Source organism: Halyomorpha halys, unplaced genomic scaffold (assembly GCF_000696795.3).
Source record: "Halyomorpha halys isolate HHAL.00 unplaced genomic scaffold, Hhal_1.1 Scaffold802.1, whole genome shotgun sequence".
In the NCBI taxonomy this organism is placed as follows: domain Eukaryota; kingdom Metazoa; phylum Arthropoda; class Insecta; order Hemiptera; family Pentatomidae; genus Halyomorpha; species Halyomorpha halys.
Genome location: NW_027106006.1, coordinates 232,339 through 258,673, shown reverse-complemented (window position 1 = coordinate 258,673; position 26,335 = coordinate 232,339). Strand labels below are relative to the sequence as shown.

Here is a 26,335-nt window from a genome sequence, read left to right as displayed (position 1 = left end):
AGGATTTGCTAAAGGAGGTGGTTCTATGGGAAGGCATATATAACTCGATTGGTTGGGATCTGGTGTTTAATGAATAGATGGATGATCGTAGAGTGAGGAGATAGGTCGGTTTTTAATTTTTAAAATTTGGAATAGGTAAACACCAAGGAGGTATTGCCTTCGGGAGGTTGGACAGAGCCGCTTCAACTCGGTATACCAATGGGAGACATGAGAGCAACTGGGAAACCCGAAAATAAATCTTACAAAGCAATTCATGAGACTCTTCAGTCACAACTCTAGACCTGCAGATAGCCTTGCGTAGACCAAGGAACCGTAGTCAAAGTGGGGAAAAGCGATAGAGGAGGAGCCGGCGGGTATTCTGAGGAATGGAATCACATAATTTTAGGAATTGTTTAAGTACATTTACGGATGATCTGGGAAATATGATTATTTTAGGAGTTATATGAATGTTAAATAAGCAATAAATTAAGACATTAACGAATAATGAATTTATGAATAAAATCATGGGCTATAAGTGTTTGAAATGATTTTTGAATTTAACCTATGTATGTATGTTAGTGCATCTAGAAAGGAAAATAAAATGGCTGCATGATGTAAAGTTATCATGTGCCCATTTGGTTATACCTATTTATATGTCTATGCATTTTAGTAACTATTTTCTTTCATACACATTTCAAATCATACTTCTTTCATATTTTCCGTAAATAAAAAGCACCTTTTCCGTATAATATTTCCGATTACAGTAATACTATATACAATTCAATATTTATTATTTTCTGTCTTCTTAAAAAAACTATTACTTTTTATGTGTTTATTTAAGACAATTTTTTCTACCGTTTAACATCCAGTATCCCCCCCCCCTCCGGGATCGTCTGGAGGCACTAAATCAGAAGGATAATTTCCAGGACCCTCGCCGAAGACAAGCAGGAAGTGGAGTCGCACACCCTCGTCGCGTTATCCCGCCTTTACGGCCGATTGCTCCTGGGTTGGCAATAATTTACACACTCGAGTCCTGGGGGCGCACAATGCCGCTGCGAACCCCCAATAGTAATTGTTTTATTCTACGGCAGCGGGAGTGGAAACTGAATCCTGCGGCTCTTCAATACCCGCCGGGGCCCGTCCTTGTCCAGCCCCTGCATTGGACCGCTGCCACCTAATGTGATTACTGCCTCTTTGGCTGCGGAAAAAGGGTGAAAATGAATGCTTTCTCCACTTACAATAGCAGTCGGTCTGCAATCGATTTGTATTCTTAAAAAATCGATGTTCCAGATATTCTAGTACTATTTGCTCTTTTAGCTGTCAAAACATAGCTTTTCAGTTCAATACTAATTAAAGGCAGCTTTAGATAGGTTTTAGTTATTGAATTAATACAATATAATAATGGATAATAACATCAAACGATTCTTTAATAAAGCAACGAATTAAGTTAAAAAATATGAAATTTTAAGAAAGCCAAGATTGTAAATAAATCTGGTTGCTTGATTTCTGTTTATAGTAAAGAAAATTATATTTATTTAATTCTTTGAAGAATATATTTTTTAAATACATAATTTACGATTTTTCTTGAAACAAATTTCATGAGCATGTTGTTTTCACACTCTGGTGAAAAGTTGATTTTTTCCTATTTCGGTAGAAATATTTGCCTGATAGGCAATATATTATTATAAGAATACAGATATTATAAAAAACACTAATAATCAGTGAGATCAAAGATATCATTAATATTATTATTTACTATACTTTAGTCAAAAGTTCTGCAGCAAAAGTACTAATTGTGTTGGGTCACTGCCTGGTTGTCCTATATATGGCGCCCTTACACCATCCTCAGAATAAGCTAGGTTCCACGGATAGTTAATTTGGGGCTTTAAAAACTGTATTGGTAGAGGATAAGTTTAAATACTCCTGTAAATGGACGAGACAATGAGGGAAAAAATAATAGGTGAAAGAGAGAGAGGAGAGAAAAGGAAAATCTGAACATGCCCTATGATTGATGAAATAAAGAATAAACTGAAACAACATTTATTTTAAAAATAAATAATATAGAATATGTAAAATAGAATATAGAAACTACAACGAAAATGATAAATGATAAGATGCTTGGTTAAACAGAAAAAAAATCTTAAGAAAACTTCTTTGAAAGATAAAAATATGTTGACACAATGGAAGAAGAATTTAATAAGAAAATAAATGAAAATTAAAAGATACTAATTGGATATATAATACTATAAAATAATACTAACCTAAAGAGCTGTGAATAAAAAACATTAATAAATTACAATGCTAGACTTAAGTGGTGATTACAAGTTACTGTTGGTTTTAATTATTATTGGTACTAATTAATTACTATTTTTATTATAATGTGCAATATAGAAATATAAAGATACGTGAGAAGAAAAGGTGTGGTATAGGCAGAGGTGAATATGTACAGATTAAAAAGATAGATACGCAGATAGGTGAAAATGATGAAGATGATATGTAGAGATAATGAAATAGAGGTGAAGATAGATAGAAAAGACTGATGCTAGGTGGAAATAGGTGAAGCAAGAAGAAAACAAGATACACTGCACGTAATACTAGATAAATTAAACAGACACTGTTATCTAAAATCCATAAAGATTGCTAGTGCAGTAGGTAGGAATTACCTCTGCTAAGAATAACTTACTTTTAGATTTTTTACACTATTGCAATAAATTTACAGAAATTTAATAGTGCATGATTAAAAATGGTATGGAGAAAAATCAATGATAAAATAAAAGAAAGTAAAGAGAGGAGATAGAGTTTGGAATTTAATTAGTATACATTTATCAAATTAAAGTACTCGGGCAAAAGTGGCCTGAACAAATTGAAAGTACTAAAATACTACGAATTCTAGTAAAAAAAGTTGAGCGGAAACAAGCAAACGCCACAGCTCAGATTATCCTTCCCAAAAGGAGGAACATAGAGAAGTAAGGACACATCGTTCTCTTGTGGCGACCATCGCAATGATAGTTCAATCAGGTACTCAGGTATCCTCACCAGGCAGACTTATTTCACTCCAAACGCCACTTGAAAAAATTTTCAATGTGTAAAAACTAGGCAGATTTGTCTCCTTATTTCGTTGGCAACAGCTTCAAACCCACAGGACCCGCCAAAATGAAAAAAAAATAATACTTTACCTTAAAATTCAAAATTGACGAACAATTGTCTGAAAGCAAAATAAGTTTTCGTCTGATCCTTACAGTCCTTCATAAGCAACACTAATTTTCCTGAATAAATGTTATAATTTTTCATTCATTCATCAGCTTGCGAAATACATGAACATGTATTATTTGTTTTACCTGGATGCAATTGTTATATGATTCCACTTATACCGAATATAGCAATTTCTTGTGAATGGAAAATTAATGCGGACAACAATGAATTTTGACCATTAAGACCGTATTGCTGAAAGCAGTTTTGTAGCAATACCCAAACCTCATCTGATTCGGCTACGTTATACCTTGACAGAGTGCTAGATAATGGGCTTAGGAAATGTTAAAGCTTATTGTCTGCAATGGCTGTTATAAAGGATCCTCACTGTACAATGGATGTTTGCACTAGCCTACTTTGCATTGTCTCGGATAATTGCTAAGTGAGGAAGCTCGGTTGAGTTGGCACAACGCAATCATCGTACGCCGCTGCCAAACAACGAGGATAGGATAGGCCTTAATGATGTTTGATGGTGGCTTTGGCTGTTTCTTCAAACAGATCAGCCATAGTAATAGGGATTAGGAAACGTATTATTTGTATTACGTATTACAAAGTATTGTTTATAGGATGCAGAAGCGAAAATTACACAACATAGCTTGATTCAGTTATTATTTCAAGAGAATTATCCGAAAATTATACAACTGTTTCTTATTGATGTAATTATATTAGCTATCGGAAATATTTTTACTTCCTTGGTTATCTAATGCAGCAAACGTAGATTTATCGCGTAGTAGGAATATGTCCTTAATTTAATGTAAACGTTTCGAAAGAAATATAATTTGAAAATGTTATCGTAGAGATGTCTCTAGTGTTCGAAGCATTTCCCATCCTGCTATTCTCGAGATTGTATTAATACCCGCCATGAACGTTGTGTTTACAGGAGAGAAATTGTTTTTTTAAATTGAAGATAGAAGACTTTTAAATTATTGAATCTTTAATTATTTTTTTTAAAAATCCTAATCCAATTAGATTAGGTGAAATTGATCTATATTGATGACATCGATATAGAACCACTCAACACGTTAACTCCGATTTCGAGATTACTCGTAGTTTATGTTCTTTCTTGGTAAGCCAACTACGAGTTGTCTCTTCTTTGTTTATCCACCATATTTGAGCAGCTACGATAAAATTCGTTTATATTGTATACGAATTAGTATATAATTAAATAAGACTACCAGATATCTCTACTACTACTAGTAGCAGGTTGAATAAGACTACTAGATATCTCGTATTTGGTGTCCATGGTGAGATTGCATGCTACGAAACATCTTGTTGTTGGCAGCTAACCCACTCATCCCATATTCAATTTATTAATAACTTTTTTGATTTTTTTTCAGTTTTTTCAACACGGTACTTCTTGGTAATTGTCAAACTAACCTTATATCTCAACCACCTCCGTCTTTCACATTTGTTTTCTGCATACCACTAAAGGCATTAAACACACGTATTGCTTTTTTAAAATGTTGTTTTTTCATTTTATATTTTTTTTATTTTTTTTTTTTTTACACCATCAGAAATGTTTGTCATGCTGGTGGCATTTTCCCTGTTTTCAATATCCGAAAACACTTTTTTAAAACATTTCTTTATGACCATCACTTATTCGGTGGGTAAATTCCATTTTTTTTCCCTCTTGAGAGAACTGCAACATTTTTTGTATTTCACAAAAAAAAAAAAAAAAAAAAAAATTACTACTGGTTGAAATATGAAAGCAATCAAAAAAGAAAGAATTTTATTTGTCAGGTTTTGCTTGAGTGTATATTTTTTCTGTACTCCTGAATTATTCTCGAGAAGATTTAGTATGTGGAAATCATGTAACATACATAAAGCTACCATTCATGGTTAATGCATAAAGATGATAGCAGATATTGGATGTCTGCAATCTATTCCTTCTCCTTACCTTATATAGGAGTAGGCCTTTCTAAAAATGTAAAAGTTTGTAAATGAAAAATATATTTAAATAAAAATATGATGATAACAATAACAAAACATGACGAACCCAAAGGTTCGCAGCCAATAAATCCATTAATCTTTGCCACCATTCTTCCTTTCAAAACTTTAACATACATCACAACTAACCAAAGTGTCCCATTTACCCCTTGCTCTATTCTTAGAAGATTATTTATCGGGTTAGCGTTGAGTTTTTGTAATTCATTCTTTATCCAGCTCAAGAACGCTAACATGCGTTATTATATTATAATATATATATATATTATAAATAACATTAATTGTTTTCACAGAGTGCAAGATAAGCAATTATCAGTAAATTATTCTACGTTTGGATAAACAACACTTTTGTTATTATGGAAATAAATTTTATTATTATTACGAAGCTCTTATTTCTAAATATATAGTTACCTAGAAATCTTCTCTTTTTAGAATCATTATTCTCATCTAGTAAAAAATGTTTTTATTAAAAAAAAAATCAAATTCTTTATTACATTGTTAATTACATTCTATATTGTGGTTACACCCTCATTCCCTCAAATTTCTCTCAAAAACAATCAGAAAGAAGACTGAAAAATAAAAATATTTCTCTTAGATAAAAATTTACTCAGTTATTATTTCCAGAGTTCCGGTTTCTAAAAATGTAGACAACTAGAAATTAATTTTCTCTGTTTAAATAAGAGTTTAAATTTATTTTAATCCTCTTTGCGACAGGTGGATCTGAGCGATATTTATTTCTCTTACATTTTGGTATTTTAATCTTTTTTTTTAAGTTGTATAATCCATTTCCATATTAATAAATAAAAAAAATACCTTAATGAACGAGAACTATACTTAAATAAATGGATGATTAGTCTGAACATTGAAAAATGTCCTTCAAAAGCTGTTCACTCTCAGACGCCCACCATCCCCACCACAATTGAACTTCAAAGGTAAAAATGTAAAATGGAATCCTGCCAGTGAAACAGTAAGATACATGGGAATCCACCTCGATCACCGCCTTACCTGTAACCACCACATCAACATCAAACTTACGCAAGGTTAGCAATGCTATATCCGATCCTAAACAGAAAATCCAAATTTTTTAAATAGAAATAGCTGTTCTTTCTTATTTTTATAACAATTCTCAGGCGACTGCTGATGTACGGCTGTGCAGTGTGGGGAGCGGCATCCTTCAAGAAAAAGAAAAATTACTATCTTTTCAAAATAAAATCGTAAGAATTGCAGTGAATGCTCCTTGGTTTGTAAGAAGCAGCCAATTGCATCGGGAATCACAAATAGAGACAATAGAGGATTACATTAAAAAAAAAGTCCATGAGGTTCCACTCCCAGTTACCTACAGTTAAAGGAACATTGACCTACAACTTGGGAATCCCAACCACAACCCGAAGGCTGAAGCCCAGGCTGCTGCAGGATATCCTGTTATAAGTTCTATATTTATCCGTTCCGTTATTGTCAGTCAATCATAACATTTTATTTTATCTTAATTTCTTTTTTCTTCATCTTCATCTTTTTCTTAAATTCACTTTTATTCCATTAGAAGTCAATTATTTATTTTTTTAAATCCATAAATGTCTTTGATTTTGTTATTAGCTTTACTTTTATCTTTTATTGAGAATTATTACTTTAATCTATTTATTTGATTTTAATTTTTTGTTTTATTTATAACATTGTATATAGTTAGGGGTGGCTTTTATATACCAAAGACTATACTCCCCCCCCCCCATAATCAATTGTTAAAAAAAATGTGCCTCTTACATTAACCCACCAGGCCGATCTGGTATTAAATAAGTAAATAAATAAAAAAGTATAGTAATAAGTGAATTATATTGAATGTATGATTTGATATGAAAAGTGAGACGTATAATTGTAAGTGGATTTGACAGGCCCCCCAGAAGTTTCAGTTTCAATCACTGTTTTTGTTCCGTCCTCATTCTCCAAAGTTCTCTGAGAACAGTGAAGAGGGAGAACATCTACCAATAAGGTCTAGTCCTAGAAACCAGTGAGTGAGTACTCCTTGAGTGTAATGGAGGTGATAGTGTTTGGACGGACGACTGGAACTCATGGATATGCAGCAGGTCCGAACTGGCAGTCAACAGAGGTTCATGTACCGGTACTATTGACTCCAGCTAAGTCAAACATGGCCCTCTCCAATTAAAACGTCTTACATATTCCTTGCGGTCGGTTCCTTTGGTACCTCCATTACACCTGAGAGTTTGGGACAACAAACAGAACTACGGCTTCTGAAATATGCTTTGAGGAAACATCCTTCTGAAAGTTCTGAATTCAAAGCAGCCACGTATATGTAATCGTTTTCTATTTACTTATGAAAATTGAAATTACCGTCACATTCTCATCTTCTGCATTTTAATAATTTTTTCAGTTAAATAAATATTACCTAAATGTTAATTTTATATTAATTAATAATTTTCTCCCAATCTTGACTAACTTATGTAAACCTTAATACAACAATAACTATATTATATATTCATAACATTATAACTTTTTTTCTTGACTATTAATGATATCTATTTTTAAAGATATTGTGGATCTATCAACATTAAAACAATTATATTGTGGTGGCGTTTCGAGACTTTATTGTTCTCATAGTCATGCCCTAAATTAAAAAAATAAACAATTTTTTTTACAATATGAATTTCGCTAAATAATTTTTAAACAACAAAATTTTAAGAACATAAGATTAATAAATAGAAACATGATTTACAATCGGTTCGTAACTGAGTTTTTTACATAGCTAATAACTATATGAACCACTAGAACTACCTTGCACAACTTTTGCAATGATAGTGATCGTCGCCACAATAAAATAGTTTTATTATTTTCCGATTCTCAAAAAGCTAATATATTTACAGTTTTTTTAAATTGCAAATTATCTTATGTACATTATTATAATACAATAAGCGTTGATGATCAAATTGTTATCGCCTTACTACCAATCGAACGATAAAAAAAGTAAATAAAAAATCTTACATGTCAGAAATGCAATAATGCCCATATCCGAATAAATATTTGAGAAAAAAATATAAAATGTATAAAAAAAAAAAAAAAATGAGGAAAAAGTTATATGATCATTCATTCTGACCAGAGGCTTTTTAAAAAAATATCTAGTGAATTCTTATCTTATTTACAGTTTTTACACTTTATATAAGATTTGGAGAGATTATTAAAACTATAATTAATTTTAAAATCATCTATTGTGTAGTTAATCGTTAACGTTAACTAGTTATCGCTAATAGTCAGTAGCAACAGACCTTTAAAATTAAAGAAGGGTTATTCGGTTTCAAGTTGAAAATTGGTCCGAAAATATAAATTTAACGGTCTAAAAGATTTTAAAAACAAACATTCTCAATTTTAATACCATTGAAGTTGAGCCATGCCTGGAGTCTGAACAAACCCCAGGACAAATATATTATTAAAGGGAACAGGGACCGGTTGACCACTAACTCAAGCCGTTTAGCAATTTATGCGTAGTGATGGCCACACTTTCATTAGGCTTTACACCTCGACCGTATGTAGCTGTCCGGTTCACCTTGAATAACCAATATGTCTTTCTATTATCTCTAAAAGGGACCTCGTTGAAACCAGCTATAGTAAAATGATACCTCAAGGCCGCTACTGATTTGGAAAAAAAAGGATTGCTTGATATAGAAAAAAAAATTAGCTTTAAAAATATTTCATCTAAATATATTAAAAAAGAAAAGAAATTTTATAAATATAACAACAAAATACATTGAACTTATTAATTATTTGAAGAAAACCAAACTTTCAATAACAGATATTTACTATTTTTGCTCGAAGACTACCCTTACAATTTCCCCATATCGAGCAATGAACAAACTCAATAATATAGGGAATGAAGTTAAATCAATGATGCAGAAAAGTATTGTGCAAGATGAGTTGCTCAGAAATGCACTCGATAAAACATCTATAAAATCATTTGATATACTCGGTAAATGTATTTATCTTAATGATTTCTCAGAGGAGCTTTAACAAATCTCTGAGATCAGATGAGAACCAGAATTTAATTACCAGATCACCAAAATAATATCCATAATTTTCCAGAATTGTAGTATATATAAAATATAAATAAAAAAAAAAATATATATATATATATCCTCTTGCTGAGAGTCAACCTTATGGGTTCTAAAGCACTTCTGGGGTCTACATTATTTTATTACTAAATTTATATTACATAAGTACTATGACATACTAGTATTTTTTTTATTTATTAATTTTATCATTCACAAAGAAATTAAACATTTTTCTTCAGGAACACGGAAATAAGCCATGTAAAAGCGTAATCTACAGCTTTCAAAACAATTTAAAATATCTACCGTGAATTATAAAAGATCCTCCCGCCATTGTATTGCAAAACTTCTGAACAAATAAAGGCGGAAGAGAGAACGAACGGATACGACCATTGTGTATAAAAAGGCTTAAGTCTTAGTCGCCACCTTCCGGAGGGTGCGGAGTACAAAGACAGCTCATTCTCTCGTTTTCTTTTCACTCTTTATCTCATAGTATGATTTATATCTTTTTTCGGAAAAAATAAATTTACCTTTATTATGTTGAATTTTATCTTCCAATTTTCAATTTTTTTTTTAACAATATCTATTTTATTTTTTTTTTATTTCTTGTATTTATTTCATTCATTGTGACGACAAAATTGTTTGCTAACCAGAATCCGGTGGATACGAAGGCCGACATAGAGATATTTATAAATGTCCTCAATGATAGCTCTTTATTCTTCCCTAACAAAATTTGTTATTACTACCTCCTATAAATGAACTAAACCGTTAATTTCAACTAACGGTTAAAACTAATAATTTAAATATTTAAAAATAGTAATAACTCTAGAATAAATTAGACTCATATAAACAAGTTTATTTCCCCCATTGCAAATTTATATTATTAAAAAAAAAATTGTAAATTCTTGAACCAAGAAAATGGTATTTGGTGACTATTCAGGAAGGAATTACAATAACTGTAGCCTATAGTGCTGTAATGTGTCCCAACGTTGTAGAAAACACCATATGTTCTATTGAAACACTGATGAATGTTTGTAACGTCGAACGAAACGTCACCACCCTTTAAAGCAATTATTGTAATTAAATATCCTATTTACTTCTTTCATGACTCCATCATAACCATCTACTCGTTTATTATATTAACATTTAATATATCTTTATCATTAAAAATTCATAAAGAATTTATTTAGTACATAATAATGCCTTTAAATCGTCACCAGTTTTGTGTTATCAATTTAATCATTATAAAATTGTTACCACATGTATTTATGTATAAAGCATTACTTTCATTTATTGTTGCAGCCGTGGACGGACGATGGTCTGCTTGGTCCCCGTGGTCTGCCTGCACAGCTGACTGCAAGCACCACAGGCGAAGGTCATGTACCAATCCTTCGCCGTCCAACGGAGGCAAGTTCTGCTATGGCAAGGACTCGATGACTGCTAACTGCACTGGAGGACTGTGTGGATGTAAGGGACTTTATTAGGTCGCATAAATGTGGCTACACAAGTTTGAGCATGCGTTTTTAACTACTGTTAGAGAAAAAATCATTGGGGCTTCCCATCAAGTATTTTTGATGGAATAAATATTATACAACGTTGAAATTAATAATTTAAACATTTAAAAATAGAAATTATTGTTATTTCATGTAAACGTTCTTTAAACGAAGCCTGCATGTGATACCTGCAAGCATGCTTGGGCTTTGTTTAGCCACCTTAACATTCCATATTTTGTGCAATTACACAAACATATATTAAGAATCTAATAGTATTTATTCTAAGTTAAATTTGCTACATCAACATTTTACTATATTAAGATCGGTAGTCTATGGACTATCCGTTAAGATTGACGAGAATTTCATCACGAAAATAGAAATAATTAATGATGTTTCATTGTTTGTGATTCTAAACTATATAAAAATATGATGGAATAATAGCTCTCTATTAGTAAATGCTTTGAAATTCTTGGAGTCAGTACCTTCTTAAATTTTTATAGAAATTAGTAGAGGTATTTTCAGTATTCGCATTAACCCTTGAGGTTTTTTTATCTATGTAAGGTAGAATTTATAAATAGTTCAATTCAATATATGGTTATAAAATCTTCAATTCAACAAATTATTGTACCATTAAATTTTAACAAAAGACCATATCAATATCCCCTTGAGACAAAACAGACCTTTTACTGGACCAATTGGGACCTGTTAGTCTGTATTCTTTTTCAGATCTGTCGTAGCAAATAATAAGTCCTGTAAGCCAGAAATTTATTGAATCCTTAAATTTTTTTTTCACTTTTTTCAATTTTTCATTTAAGCAGATACCACGATAAAATAAAAAAAAAGCTAGGTGAACCGCGTACCAAATTTAATTCGTTCTATAACAAAAAAAGGGAGTAGCAATAATAACGTGATTTTCTAAAATTCCAGTCCTATCCTTTGGTGCATACCCTAGAATTGTTCTGTAGATAAAAATATACTACTTTTCTTTCTTTATTCTTTTGAATAAAATTATTTGCAATTTATACTTATTATTTTAGTTTCTGGTGTTATTTTTGTTTATCTATCTTTGTGTTTTTCTGAATGTAGCGCATGATGTTTTACGTCTTTTTTATATGCATGACGTCTATTTATCAGTTAATTACGATATAATTATAAATGATATACAAATTTAACAAACATGAATTTAGTTATTTAAATTTCATATTATTAAGCTTTTGCAAGAAATCATATTTAAATGCCATCTAGTTTTCATCATCATACTTATCACAAGTCAATTGTTTCCTATTTCCAATTTTGAAGTTTAATATCTTTTTTTATTTATTACAGCTGGAAAAGACGATGATGAAGGCTCACAGTTAACGGAAGGTATGTTAAAAATAGTCGTTTCTGTTATAAAACACTTAACATCAAAATAAAGTCTCTTTTCGCTAAATAAAAACACTAGTGGTGTTATTTGGTATACGTACGGCTTTACATATGTTAGTTTTTTTTGTTTTTTTTATCGATACCTCACTTATCAAATAACTTTTGTTTCCTATCAATTGATAGCCCAAAGTCCTCACTCTAGTAAAGTAATCATTACTAGCAACATACTTATAAATATGGTAATTTAAACTGAACTCAAACTTGAGACGGTCACAATGACGTGAAAGTAAGTCAAGTTTTAATAAATTTATTAAATTTTCTAAAATAATTTAACATTATATGGACAGTATATATATCTCACCTAAGGAAATTCACAAAAAAAATCATTACTTCCCAATAAACTAAACTTGTTCTACTCCTTTGTCGTTCAAACTTCATGTATTTTAAAAATGTTCATTTTACCACATAAACCTAAGGGGAAGCTTTTCTATATATCACCATTATGTATAGCTAGAGCCTATAGATTTTATTTTCAATTGAAAAAAATGTATACAGCACAAAAAAAATATATAAACTTGATCGCTCCCTTATTAATTATGTGCAATGATATATAATATTAATAACAAGTTTTTTAATTTAAAAAAAAAAATGCAAAGCACACAGAAGAATAAAATAAAATAATTATCAATATTTTATTTAAATCAGAATAATAGTTTTTCTTAAAATCTAAATTTAAATTTGAATATTTGATCTAGCCCGAACCCGATATCATTCCTTCCATTATAAACTCCCAAACCCACTAGTTTCTAACCTTGCTTCCTCTTCCATTCCTGGTAATCCTCCGAGGCGCCTGAAAATAAGATGGCCTCGTGACCTTATATTGTAAAATTATTTAGAGTTCTATTACTGGGTAGCTTCTCTACATGCTGTATCATATCATTATCATTATGTCATTATGATAAAATTTACTTGATGTATTTTTATACAGTTGTAAATATCAATAAATAAATAAAAAATTTTAATATTCAGCAATTTACAATTGTTATGGAAAATTTGGCCACATTACAGTTATAGTTCAAAACAATGATTGACATTGTTGTATTGTTAAGAAATTGGAAGTCTATTGTAGTTGTGTAATAATCCAATTAATTTGAAAAGTGCCGAATCGATACAGCATTAATTAGACGGGTCGGTGGGGGTAATTCACACCCAGTTTCAATCTCTGTAGTCAACCCCCAACCCTCCACCCATTGCATACCTCAGTAACAAGGCGGTTAACCCAGCCGAAAGGACATTCCCCTCCAATTCCGGTAATGACTCTGTAGTTGCCGGTAGCGGCTTCCAGGGAGGCCCTATAGGAGACAATGGCTCGCCGATGAATGGAGTACCGCGGGGACAAACAATCGGTCGGGGCAGTAATTTGAAACCGGAACGGATTCGGATTAGCGGCCTTTTGTCCTTTAAACTCCGACTTGAGAGGAAACAATCACGCCCCAGGAACGGGCAGATGTTTACACCTCGGAAGAGCTTCCAGGAAACGCATCGATGGATCGATTAAGACGTGAGAAATCGCTGGGACGGAAGGCCATCCTAGGTATTAGACAATGGTCGGCGGTTGTGGAGTGTCTGGAGATGACGAGGATTTGATTAGGAGATATTGTGAGTGTGGCATTGTCGGGATCTGACGTCAGGAAGTTCCGAAGTTGTAGGAGCAGCATTTGATTTTACTGAAATGTAATAAAAGTTTAGTAACTGTTGTTGGCTCATTCGTCAAATTCAGGAAGAGCTCGAACTTTGATGGAGTCGTTATAGAACTTATCCATTTTCTAATATTGAAGCAATATTATCTTTTATTATTCGCCGCTGGAGTATGTTTTTATACTAATATATTTTAAAATCATTAAATACCTCTGAAATATGAATATTTACTTGAATAAATTAAAAATTGCTTAATATTGGAAATTGTATGATGTAGACAATATCTGTCTATTTCCCATATAGCCCATCTCATTTAAAAATAGAAAAAAAAATGAAGGCTGATCATGGGATGAAAAAAATACTGCAGCATGAAGCACATTTTTAAACGTCAACTATCTCTAGGATTAAAGGCAAGATTAAAGGTATTGGAAACGTGTGTGCATCCGGTAGTTTTATACGGTTCTCAGACATGGTCGGCATATAAAACAATCATGAAAATTGGTGAGAGCACAACTGCACACTTTTCAAGAAGTATGATGGATATCAAAGGAAGAGACCGCAACAGAAAATTTACAGTCTACAATTTAAGTACCAAGTCTACCAAATGAAAGTACACTGAAAACTGAAATGAAGATGGGTTGGTCATGTTGCCTTGATACAAGACGATTTAGACGATGGTTCGAAATTGCTGCAGATTGGATACCAAGGGAACACAGGAGATTGATTCTGTGTGATAATCAGAATAAGGATCTATTGGGTTAAGTAATTAAGTACATATTGTAAGCTATCACTTATATTTTATGTACATATATACTATATATTTTATTTAATTATGACTGGAAAATTATTAATTTGAAATTATTGTAAAACTTTAATCAATGAAGAGTTAATTTTCGTAAAGTCTTTACGTTTATAAACTGGACCGTTACCTCCCAAGGGAGTGACTTTTAGTTCTGTAAATAATATAAATAAAATTTTACCATTATTGTTAAAGTTGATAAAAGCTGTATAAACGATTATGTCTTTATAATTTTATTTTTCTTTCACGTTTTATATTTTTTCTTGATAATCTTATAATTATCAAGAATTAGCTGGTATGTTATTCCAGGTGGAAATAGGCTTTAGTTAGTTTTGTTTTAACTGACTATGTTATGTCCTAATAATGGAATAACATTTCCTTATCAATTTTATATGAGTAACGAAATCAATGTTATTAATTTATGAGTTCTGCTTGTTTATTCTCGCTGGTATTACTGCCCTAAGGATCATATGAAACACAATAATCTAGCTGTCTTGTTAAAGGAAGTTATAGTACCCTAGTATAATATAATATCTTCTCCCTATCGAAAGTAATATATCATTCTTATGGGTTAAGGTATTTCCTGGTGAACACATAATCAAAGCAACCCTCCTCAGTAAAGCCGTACAATATTCAAAGTCCCTACAGAGAGGCTAGGATATAGGGGAAGGTTCTTTGCAGCGCTTTGTCCTTGCCGAAGACAGGGAACGAGATTCCTTCGTCTTCCTTCAAATAAAATAGGGACCGACAAAAGGACTCGCCTCTGATTTCCACTTAATTGAATACGTCCTGGAATGGTGGGTCCCTCACCTACCTTCCTGGCTATGGGCGATCAATGAGGTTGCGATGGCTTGCACGTTCGCATTGTCCGCTCTGCTTGTTGGTTGTCGGCCTTAAAAGAACTCTCGGTTGTTATTTGTAGAAAGAAGAAACTTTAATGGATGTGTCAACCTTGATAATGCTTCTAATTATTTTCTGTATGTTATGCATACATTAAATAATTCATTAAATATGTCATTAAAATATGTCGAGAATAAAATTTCTTCTCTTATTTCTTTTTAACTTATAAATAAGTATATATATTTTGAATTTTTATATTTACCATTGTTAATGAAGAAATTTTGGTGGACCAAAACGGTTTATACACTGATAGATGACTAACTCCTATTTTACAAATTATGCAACTGTACTACACGTCGCTCAAATTTTATGATCGTAATTTACGTATTTCAGATTTAACAAACTATCACATAGTTTATATTGAACTTCATTTTTCAATATAGGGCAAGCAGGGAAAAAATCTAGTCTTCAGCCTAGCATTTTAATCTATATCTAAAGATTTTTACACCTGGTCTGTTAATTACATAAAGTCAATTAATCATACAATACAGTTCAACATTTTGATTCAACGTTTCGAGTTTTTTTGCTTGATATTCAAGGGTTTTTATAACAAGTATTACAAATTACAAACTATTGCACTTTTTTTTTTTACATTCCATTATATTTGTTTAATAATCATTATCTTAATATGTTCACATTGTTTTCACCCGCGTTAATGTTTCGTTCATTTATCATTATACCTATTTCTGTATAAATAATTGGTCGTATAATTGCTTGCCAATTAATTCAATTTTACTTACAATCATGAATGCGGTCTAAAATATGTGTGTGAAGTGCTCATTTTACTATCGCATCATTTTTTTCCACTAATACTTTCTGTACTATTTATCTTATTTTTCATTAGTTGGTTTGGACGAGTTTAAATATTTTACATTCTTGCATAATTATTTTTTTTTAATTTTAATTTAATTATTTATGTTTTTTTAAATTAATTTTTAATTTACTGGGGGTACCATTTATTTTTTACATTTTTTGGAATTTTTATTATTTTCACATCACATGTTGTGAAATTCGTATACTCTATCTTTCAGACGTTTTGTCTTGTGAATTACTCCTTGGTTATTTAACATTTCAACAATATAGCACTATAAAAAAGTGCAATAACTTGCACTTTGTAATGCTTTTAGACTAAATTCCTGAAGATGAAGTAAAAAACTAAGATTTAAAGCTAAATAAAAGAAATTTATAAAGACTACTTAATATTATTAAAGTACTTATTGTTTGATGAAATTGATCGCATTTGGAGCTGGGTCTAAAACTTAGGGAAACTTCAATTAGACTAATTTGGAAAAATCAAAACATGAAAAGTTTAATAATAAATCTTCGAAATTGAGAGTTTTCAAACCCTTTTAAGCAGATATTTATAGATTAATTATGTTTAGAGTTTTTGCTGCATTTTTTGTCCTGATTAGCCTTTTCTTTTATTACACATAATTTCTATAAAATGTTATTATTTCTGTGCAAGGTCTAATTACTATTCAGTGTATCTTGAGTCTGTGGTTATTAATTGTGTGGAATGGTGTTTTGTCGTATACGCAAGAGAAATGCTATCGAAACAAGTATTGTTTTTCCTAATCCTAATGTTAATCTTGTCCGTAAGATATTGCAGAGTATGCGATTCGGTGTTGGACATTACTAGATGTGAACGGCAGCGTATTCAATACTAACCGATAAAGCGAGTAAGTTTCCAACAATAACATTACCACAAGTTGACCATAACCGAGTCATTACATGAAGGTTCGAAACCGAGAGTAATAAGGGACCGAAGGCCATCGTCAGCAGTGGACTACTGGTCCTTAGCAAGAAGCCACAGGATCATGAATAGAGACAGCGGGCATAAAGACCCGAGTCCTTATGAAATTTCCCAGGACCCCTCCTTGCAATTTGAGGGCCATCCCCCCCCCCCGCAGACTAATACCGAGGGGTGGTCACATATTAGACCCGCCCACCTCGCCTTGAATATTAATACTCGGTGAGGCCACTCCTCGTTAGAACTTTCTTAACGTCCTCTCGCTATCTCTGATAACATCGTAATGGCGGTTAATTTTGAATAAGATCCTCTGTGCATTAATGCGGGGGCCGGTTTATTACTCTTCTCGACCCTCAGATGTCTCCATGATGAACTAGAAAATTAACCAAACTTTTATTTTAATCTCACTTTTGCAAATTTTATTTTGTTAAAAATCCACATTAAAAAAAAAATGGCCTAATAATTGGGATAATAGTAGATTGTATCCTTGATGCCGGATGAACTTTATTGATATTACAGAAATCGAATTCTAATAAAATGATTATATAAATTTGTATATTTGTGTAATATATTCCTTAACAAAAGCCTTAAGCTTCTTTAGATAGATACGGTTAGTTACGAACCGGTCAATGTTTCATTAATACAGCTATCGCCAAGACGTATAATATTTAGTGTAAAATAAATTCGTAAGAGAAAAAGTGGTCTAATAATTTAATGTGCATATAGTGGTAGTGAAGCTGCTGCCACATTAACGCTTTGACAGATAACCTGATGATGGAGATAGGGCGGGAAAACATTTTTATATATAAATTATTTCTGTACATTTTGTTAAACTAGATTACGGTATTGATCGGACAGTAACTATAATAATAATTTTTCAAACTGCCTATCAAGGTTTAGGTTAGGTTTAATGTCACGGTGTAGACAATCACAAATTCCCCCACAAAACTTTATGTACATGCCACTAAACTAATTATAATTCAAAATTAATGCAAAATAGATAAGGTGTTGTTGTGGAAAAGCAATGAAAATGGGCAGAACAGAAAAAAATATATAAATCGAACCAACGTCCCTGACGAAGCAATGAATTTTTTGATCAACGGGTTGTTTCTTATAAGGATCTAATGTTTCTAAAAAAAATCAGGCTTACAATCGAACTCAAATTAATTCACTAGATTTAGCATGTCTCACGTGATCAAATTACTGGTATACTTACCTGATTCGATATGCAAAATTATGTTTCAAGGCTTTAGCTAACAATTGCTATTTATATTTAATATTTTGGTCATTATGATGGCGGAATTGAAAATATAAAATAGAGAAAATAAACTGATTATCATTTTTGTTTCATATTTTACTTTTCACTGTTTATAAATAAATAATGGTAAAAAAAAAAAATAATGTGAAAAATAAATGACGTTAACTTACTTAATATACCATATGAAATGTAAATTCGGTATATGTCATCCTATTTTACTAATCGTTCCAGGTCCAATTTGCTAAATAGACCGCTCATGCTATAACTATAAAATTGTCATTATTCACAAGATCTTTTTATAGTGAGAATATATTTCCATTTTATGTCTGTCGCTTAAAGGTTTTTAGTATTGTTCCCCATAGAAGCGAAATGTGATCGTTTTAAATTTTATTTTTTATAAATTACTATCAAATATGTGTTGGATGTGTGACGATTTTCCTAAAATTGTTTTATTTGTTGGTAATAAATTTAATCTACTATGAAATAACAGGGAGAATGTAAAAATACAAGTCTGTTGATCTTATGTAATAATAATAAAAGATATTAAATCAAATGATTTCCGAGAATGTTTTTCTTTCAATAACACAAGCAGTTCTACGCCTGAACCCGCAACACTCAACGGATGTGCGGCAATAGTATCAGTCTCGACCCGCAGACTCAATTTTAAGATTCCTTTTAAACCTACATTCAGTTTCATAACTGTTGAACCTCTTGATTTGTCTATTTACTTTTATTTTGTATATCCTGAATCACTTCAGATGGTTTATAACTTAATATCTTTGAAACATGATTTTACTTAACTTTTTCATACTTTTTGTATTTAACTTTTACTTTTGGTTCTATAAAATTTTTCAATTTAGTATTTATTTTCTTGAAACTAAATATTTGTTAAGCATTAAAAATGCCACTAATTCATTAAATGTTTTTAATATAAATGGAAAACCAAATGCATTTTTCCTCTTTATTTTTGTTGAAATAATCAGCATTTGAAAAAAAGGTAGGCCTACCTTCTACGCCATAACCCCCTGATGAAGACCTGAAACTCTGTTCGAAACGTCGGCATAAAGTAAATAAATATGGTTCTGTTTATTTATGTTGTTCTTTGGTGACAGCACCCCCCGACAAACTTCTCCAATCATTAATCTACGGTCAACTATCTACACCTCACAATAAAAAAAAAATGTTTTGCTTAAAATTCGTCAATATATGTACTCTATGAACTATTTTCACCCTATGAAGAAATATAATTACTTCCAGTAATCAATATTATAGTTACATTGTGACTAGTTCTTCATATTGAAAATGTAATTGAATGCATTATTTACTCATCTGAATTTTTGTTGAATATTCTCTACGGATTAGGGGGGGGGGAGGAGACGTCTAACAGACGCTAAACCGGCCGCCTTAGCTTCTTGTTTGGAAGACACTTTAAATAATTTTGCATTTCATTACTGCCTGGGGGTGTAAGGTGGGGCTGGCAGAAAGCGGATTTATCTCCTAATGCGGGTTAAAAAGTTATCCGTGGGAACGAAGTGCGGAGCTGTCCCCCCCTAAGTAAACTTGAAGGAGCTTAGTGGGACTTGCGATCTGACAGAGTTACCTGCCAGGGCGTCCTCTTTACATCTCCCATTTCGATCTTCCTTAACTAGAGCTGGGAATTATCCTTGCGAACTACTTCGGTATTATCTTTGGGTTTAGAACACATGGGAAGCAAGGAATGAAATTTAGTGATAGATCATCTTGATGATTCTTCATTTCAGCTTTGAAAAGTGGGAAAATCTGAACATTGGGAATATTGCTGTGGAAAATGCATTAACAAATCCTATTTTCAAAGTTAAACATTGTTATGATAAATTTTTAGAAGGATGAAAGATGATGAATAATTTTTTTAATTCGTATACGAATAAAATTGTTTCCGAATAATTTAGTTTCATTTATGAACGGATCATTCGTTATTTGAATTAACTTAACGCTATTCGTTATTTTACTTCCTTACAACTATTAATTTATATTCAAGCACAATTTAAAAAAAATTATATCCTCATAAAATTTTCACTCGTCTTGTACATTTTATACTCCAAAAAACAAAATAGTTCCCTTTCTACCAGTCTGTCTGTACTCAAATTTATTAGACATAATTGATCGGACCTTAAATCCGACTTTTACAAAATTTTTGGGAAATGCAACTTAATAATTAGGTAGTCATATTGATGTTATATCGCTTATTACTTCGTAAGTAATAAGCAAGACCAAACTTATATTTTGAAACTTACATAAACTAATATATTTTGAAAACGGTTTGTCCGATTTAGCTTAAAGTTGGGAATTAGTGTAAACATTTTATTAAATTTCATCAACTACTTTCGATTACTCATGCGAAAAACTAATTTTCTGGGTACAGTTTTATTACCAAAACGGTTTGTCCTATTTAGCTGAATGTTCAAACAGAAACTGTTTTGTATAAATTGTATGAAATTTCATCAACTACCGTTGGTTGTTTATACAAACAACTAATTTCCTGGATACAGCCAAAAAGCCTTGACTGATTTAGCTCAAAGTTAGGAATTAGTATTGAAATTATTTTTCTATTAATTTAATCAAATTTCATTCTTTACTTTCCCTTGTTCATGCCAAAAACTAATTTCCTGAATGGAGGTATATTTCGACAACGGTCAGTTAGTTTTCGCTAAAAGTTATTAATTATTGTAGAAATAGTCTAGCATAAATTTTATCCAAGTTCATTAATTACTTATTTTCGCTCATTTGAGAAACTAATTTCCTAAATGCAGCAATATTTCAACAACGGTTCCATATGTACCTAAATATATGAATAAATCTAATTATTTTCTTATTAATAAAACTAATAATTTTCTATAATATACATGTTAGTAAGTTATGTGTGACTAAATTTAGTAAGTCATTTTGTGAAACTAAAAAATCAGAATTTATGATTTTATATTAATCTTAGTTGTTTAGAGTGCATTTGAGTGAACTTTGATGATTTCTCTTTTTCTCTATATATTCTAACAAACCTTTGTAATATCACGAGTATATATATACATTTATGGTGATATAGATGAGGATGATAGTGAGAAAGCAGGCAATTATCGACATCCGAGACCAGCTCGCTGATAGATGGGCATGAGTACTATTTGTCAACGGGTTGTAAAGAACACTCATGCCTCCGTACATCGGTGCCTTGAGAAACCCCCACGGAGGCTGTCTGCCTTTAATTGATGACGCATTGATGGATTGATGAAGCATTGTGTATTTTGTCTTATCTCAGAGGGGTTGCAGCAGCTTTAAGATATTTTTATGAAAGGGTTTCTCCCTCATACAACCCTTCGGTCCTCAACTTTGAAAAAACTTCTTGATAAATGATGAAGTGATTAAACAATTAATAAGTGAACCATTGGTAAAATCGCGTTATACGTCTTAACTTTCTGTTCGATAGAAACATAGCTTAAAAGTATAAGCATAATATTTAAACTATAAATAATTATAAACTATTCCAAAACCGCTTAAAATGTAGCAAGCTGCAGTAAAACGAGATACATGGAGTACCGACATGGTACATATATTTAATACGTTTCAGAAAAAGAGATTATTCAGAAATATTATTAATTCAGAATACTTCACTGTTTGTACTAAATATAATTATATAAGTTAAACATGCATTTTTTTAAAGGCCGTGATGTTGTAAGTAAATTCAGTATAATTATAAATTTAATATTAATCCACTGAGTAAAACCACCGATAAACAGAAAGCAGATTATATTTTTCTGCTGATTGCCTCGTTCGTTCTTGTTAAGTTCCTGGTCTAATCAACAATTACTCCGGTAACCCTCGTTCAGTTCCTGCCCATTTAGCTAACTCAATCATAAACTTGGCGAGGAGCTTCGGTGGTCGGAGAGGTTTAGATCTAACTTGCATATTTATTAATAGCCAATCTGATCGAAAATTCACTTTTATGCATCAGTAATGATTTTTAAAAACAATCAAGGTTTTATAATTTAAGGCTGTTGTTAGTCAATTTAATCATTATGGAATTATAAAAAATATATACAATCTAAAAGTGTATAGTATAATCCTTCTTATGATATAATTTACCACATGAGGGAATGTTGTTTTGTATGTTAAGCATCCTAAAATTATTAAATTATATAGTTATCATAGTTAATATTTTTTGAAATTATGATTTAATAGCTGTATACTTAAATAGGATAAATGTGGGTATTATAAATGATAATTTGATGCACGAATAATAAGTCTGTGAACAATTTAAAAAGCAAAAACCATATTGAGAATAATTCACTTGAATTAAAAATGCCATTGTCATTTATCGTAAATTTATTAATTTTTAATTTATGATGTTTAGTTCGAACTAAACAATACGAACCAAGATTGAATTTTTATGAATTTATTAAGGAAGAAGAGGATTATTAGTATAAATCAGAAAATGGCCGAAAAAGTTATACAATCTGTAAAACTTGTTAAGGTCGACATGTTTCTTCCTGGAAAAAAACATTTTTTTTTTTCGAGTATTAGGAATTATCTTGGCTTGGGGGAAAAGTGTCAATGAGTCCAAGTTATAAACCCCGGCGTAGATGGGAGCATCGTAATGGATCTTGTAGTTTTAGGTTTTGGCATATTTCCACAGAGGGAAGTATTTAGTCAACAATTGTTACATTTCAATAAATCCGTATCGAACCTCTGGGTTGACTAATACGTTAAATAATACTAATAATACTGGTTACCGTTATCACGTATCACTTGATTGTATCACATTTTCGAAGATCTGGTTTTTAATCCGAAGGAATCAGAATAAGAAGTATGTATCAACACTACATTCATTATTTAAGAATTATGGATTATTACACATTTTTATTTTAATGCTTTTTCTTTTCTTAATGATGTATATAACTATTTCTTCCACTAACTGTTATAATAATAAAAGATTTTTTAAAAATATAAAATAAAACAGTAGTTAGATTTATTTTATTTGTAGAAAAATATCTGTTTAAACTTAAGGAAATATAGTGTTTCATATGCATAGTAAAAAATCTATTTTTACTCTACCAAAGTATAGAGACAACCGCGTCATAGACCAACGACGTTGCATTATTTTAAAAACTTTATTCAAAAAGTTCTCTTTTTTAATTATTTAATATTACTTTTTTATCCTATAAACTTGTACGTGTTAATAGAATAAATATAGATGACAAATGAGTTCTTAAAAAAGATAAAAAAAAAACATAAAATATATTTTATCAATTTTACCATATCATATGTTAGTATTTCTTTCCTACAGATAATAACTTAACTTATATCTGATTGTTCATGAGATTAGGAGGAGTCAGGTTGAAATAGGTAGATAAGATTTTTGTGAGATAGAAGAGGCAAAACGGTTCCAGTTTAAACTGCGTTTTAATACACAGTCTCATTGTCGTAAAGTCATCTTAATCTAAGCGTTTCCGTGTCTGCTGCCTGTTTTACTGTCACGTTTAAAGCGAGCTTAACTTTTGTTTTATTGCGTTGTGCAAATCGTCCACAGTCATAATTCCGTTTCGTTCTCGAGTAGGGAAATTGCAGAAATAATTATCGAAAACTTTTTAATTGAACGTCAAATCCGTTTCAACGGAAGAAAATTCGGAAACCATATTTTAAGGAGTGTTAGCTCCCCGAAAAGTCTCTTTAATTAAAAGCACCGCTCGGAATCGAATTTATGACCTGTTTGCAAGAGCCGCTTATTAGAAAGATAAACCTGAGATTATCTTTCGGGGAACAATTAAAACTTGCTTAAAGGCTTTACCACCATCAGCTAAGTCCCTCGAGGCTACTTAAAGACTCCCAACTTCCTGGCCCTGTTTTCATAAACTCGGTTTGACTTACGGTCGGCACTGAATAGTTTCCAAGATCGAATGTCCTTTCTTGGCCTATATCGCCGGACTTAGGATTTATTACTTCGAACAAAAAGCTAACTGATACAACTATGTGGTAATATAAGTTTTTCTCTTTAGCCATGCATCAAAAAGTGGGGTATAAATGTTTAATGGATTTGCTGACCTCCCTTAACTCCCGCCTCTTCTGCCTTCTTCATCTAACTAGAGCTCATTCTAACGAGTGATCAATTTTATTTAAACGTATTTTTAATATTTGCAAACCTTTTATCAAAAATATGCAAGCAAAGTTTCATTACACAAAGTCCTGAATTGTACTTTTTTAAAACCAATTCTTTCCTCTAGTGGCTTTACGGAATGGAAGATAAATTTAGGGTTGTTTTTTTTGGCATATTCCAATTTTTTAAAAGGAAATGAGATATTTTCTTTGATGGCATTCAATATATATTATATTGACAATTTTATATATTGACAATTTTGTTGGCAGTAATATGGAGTGTGACTACCCTTGATATTTTTATCGACCAATATGATTTCATAAATTTGACTGTAAGTAGTAATAGATATATAATAATTAAAAGGTTTACCGTACGAATTTTGAATGCGATAGTCTACTACAATCTTAGACTACATACCTCACATTCAGAATAGAATGGGTACAACTTAATTTTTTTTTTTTTTTTAAAAAAACAACATTATACATAGAATAATTTCTACACAAAATCCCCCCCCCCCAGTGTGTTCTTTATAACACATACTGCGGGTAGATCATCTATTGGGTCCTACGGTTTGGTCTGCTATCTGGGGGGCACATGGGTCCAACTATTCAAATTTCACACACTCTGAGACCTAACCCAAAGTTTCCCATCTACATCCAAGCTTAGCCCATTAACATGTTTCTTATTCCGCAGTACAATTTAACTACTGTTTAGCCGAGATACTATTTCAATTAACTACATTTACCTTGCCCCATAATGTAGTTTCTAACTTGCCTTTGTAAATCATTTGTGCAATTCAACGTCAAACAATTTATCGTAGTTTTAAAAATTGAGTTTATTTACCATTCCAGTCATCACATCCAAAACTCCAAATTCGTTGGATATAAAGGCGCAATTATATGTATAAACAAAATGGCCTCTTAGGGCATTATTATAGTCCCTATAGAGATAATGGCGACATTACCATATTAATATTTCTCCATTAGCATAGCGATGGTTGATGAAGGGGGCTATGGTATGTACACCCAGCGATTAATTACCAGTGGCAGAGGATGTCCTTAGAGCAATCCAGGACATAAATCCTCCTGGTATAGAAATATTATGGAAATGCCAGAACGTGGAGGTATTTCGTGCCAGCGGTCCATTAGCAGTTTCCTGGATGGGGGAGGGGTGAATAGGCTGAAAGAAACTTTTTTTAGGAGCTGTATCCTTTGCGAGGATCTCCTTCAGATCGCTGTCCGTTGGAGGGTGAGTCCTTTAGGAGTCGAAGAGTCAAATTCTATGGCTTTCAGGAAAAACATTATCAGTATATTTATATATTCGCATCCCTCATAGAGATAGAGTTTATAATATTTCTATCTTTTGAGATTATTTTTTAAAAGAATAAGTCCCGTGAAAGGAATATGACTAAAAACAATTATTGTTCTCAGTTCACATTTTATTTTTATCAATATTTTTGCATATAATCTCTATATAAATACTTGCATTCCCACTATCCAAATATTAATAATAAATTACCATAATCAATTTAAAATTTATTCTTTTTTAATTATGATACTGATTTTGAATCCCTATCCATTTATCCATTCTATTAACAGCTTACAAAATGGGTCACAATCACTTAAAAATTACTTTCAAAGGTCTTTTAGTCAATTATTTCCACTTGTTCATCAACCCAATGATGAATAACCTGCTTATAGATATGAAAAATTATTTCTTATTTTATATATTAT

The 26,335-nt window shown here is 31.4% G+C and overlaps 1 protein-coding gene across 3 annotated transcripts in view; it reads left to right on the top strand.

Moving 5' to 3' along the window:
- unc-5 overlaps positions 1–26,335 on the top strand; it is a 544,094-nt gene that overhangs the window by 438,383 nt on the left and 79,376 nt on the right. For all 3 annotated transcript variants that reach the window (XM_014429463.3, XM_014429462.3, XM_014429461.3), the window contains 2 exons: positions 10,524–10,688; positions 12,041–12,079. In XM_014429463.3, the coding sequence (XP_014284949.1) occupies positions 10,524–10,688; positions 12,041–12,079 (204 nt within the window). The remainder of the gene's footprint in view (positions 1–10,523; positions 10,689–12,040; positions 12,080–26,335) is intronic.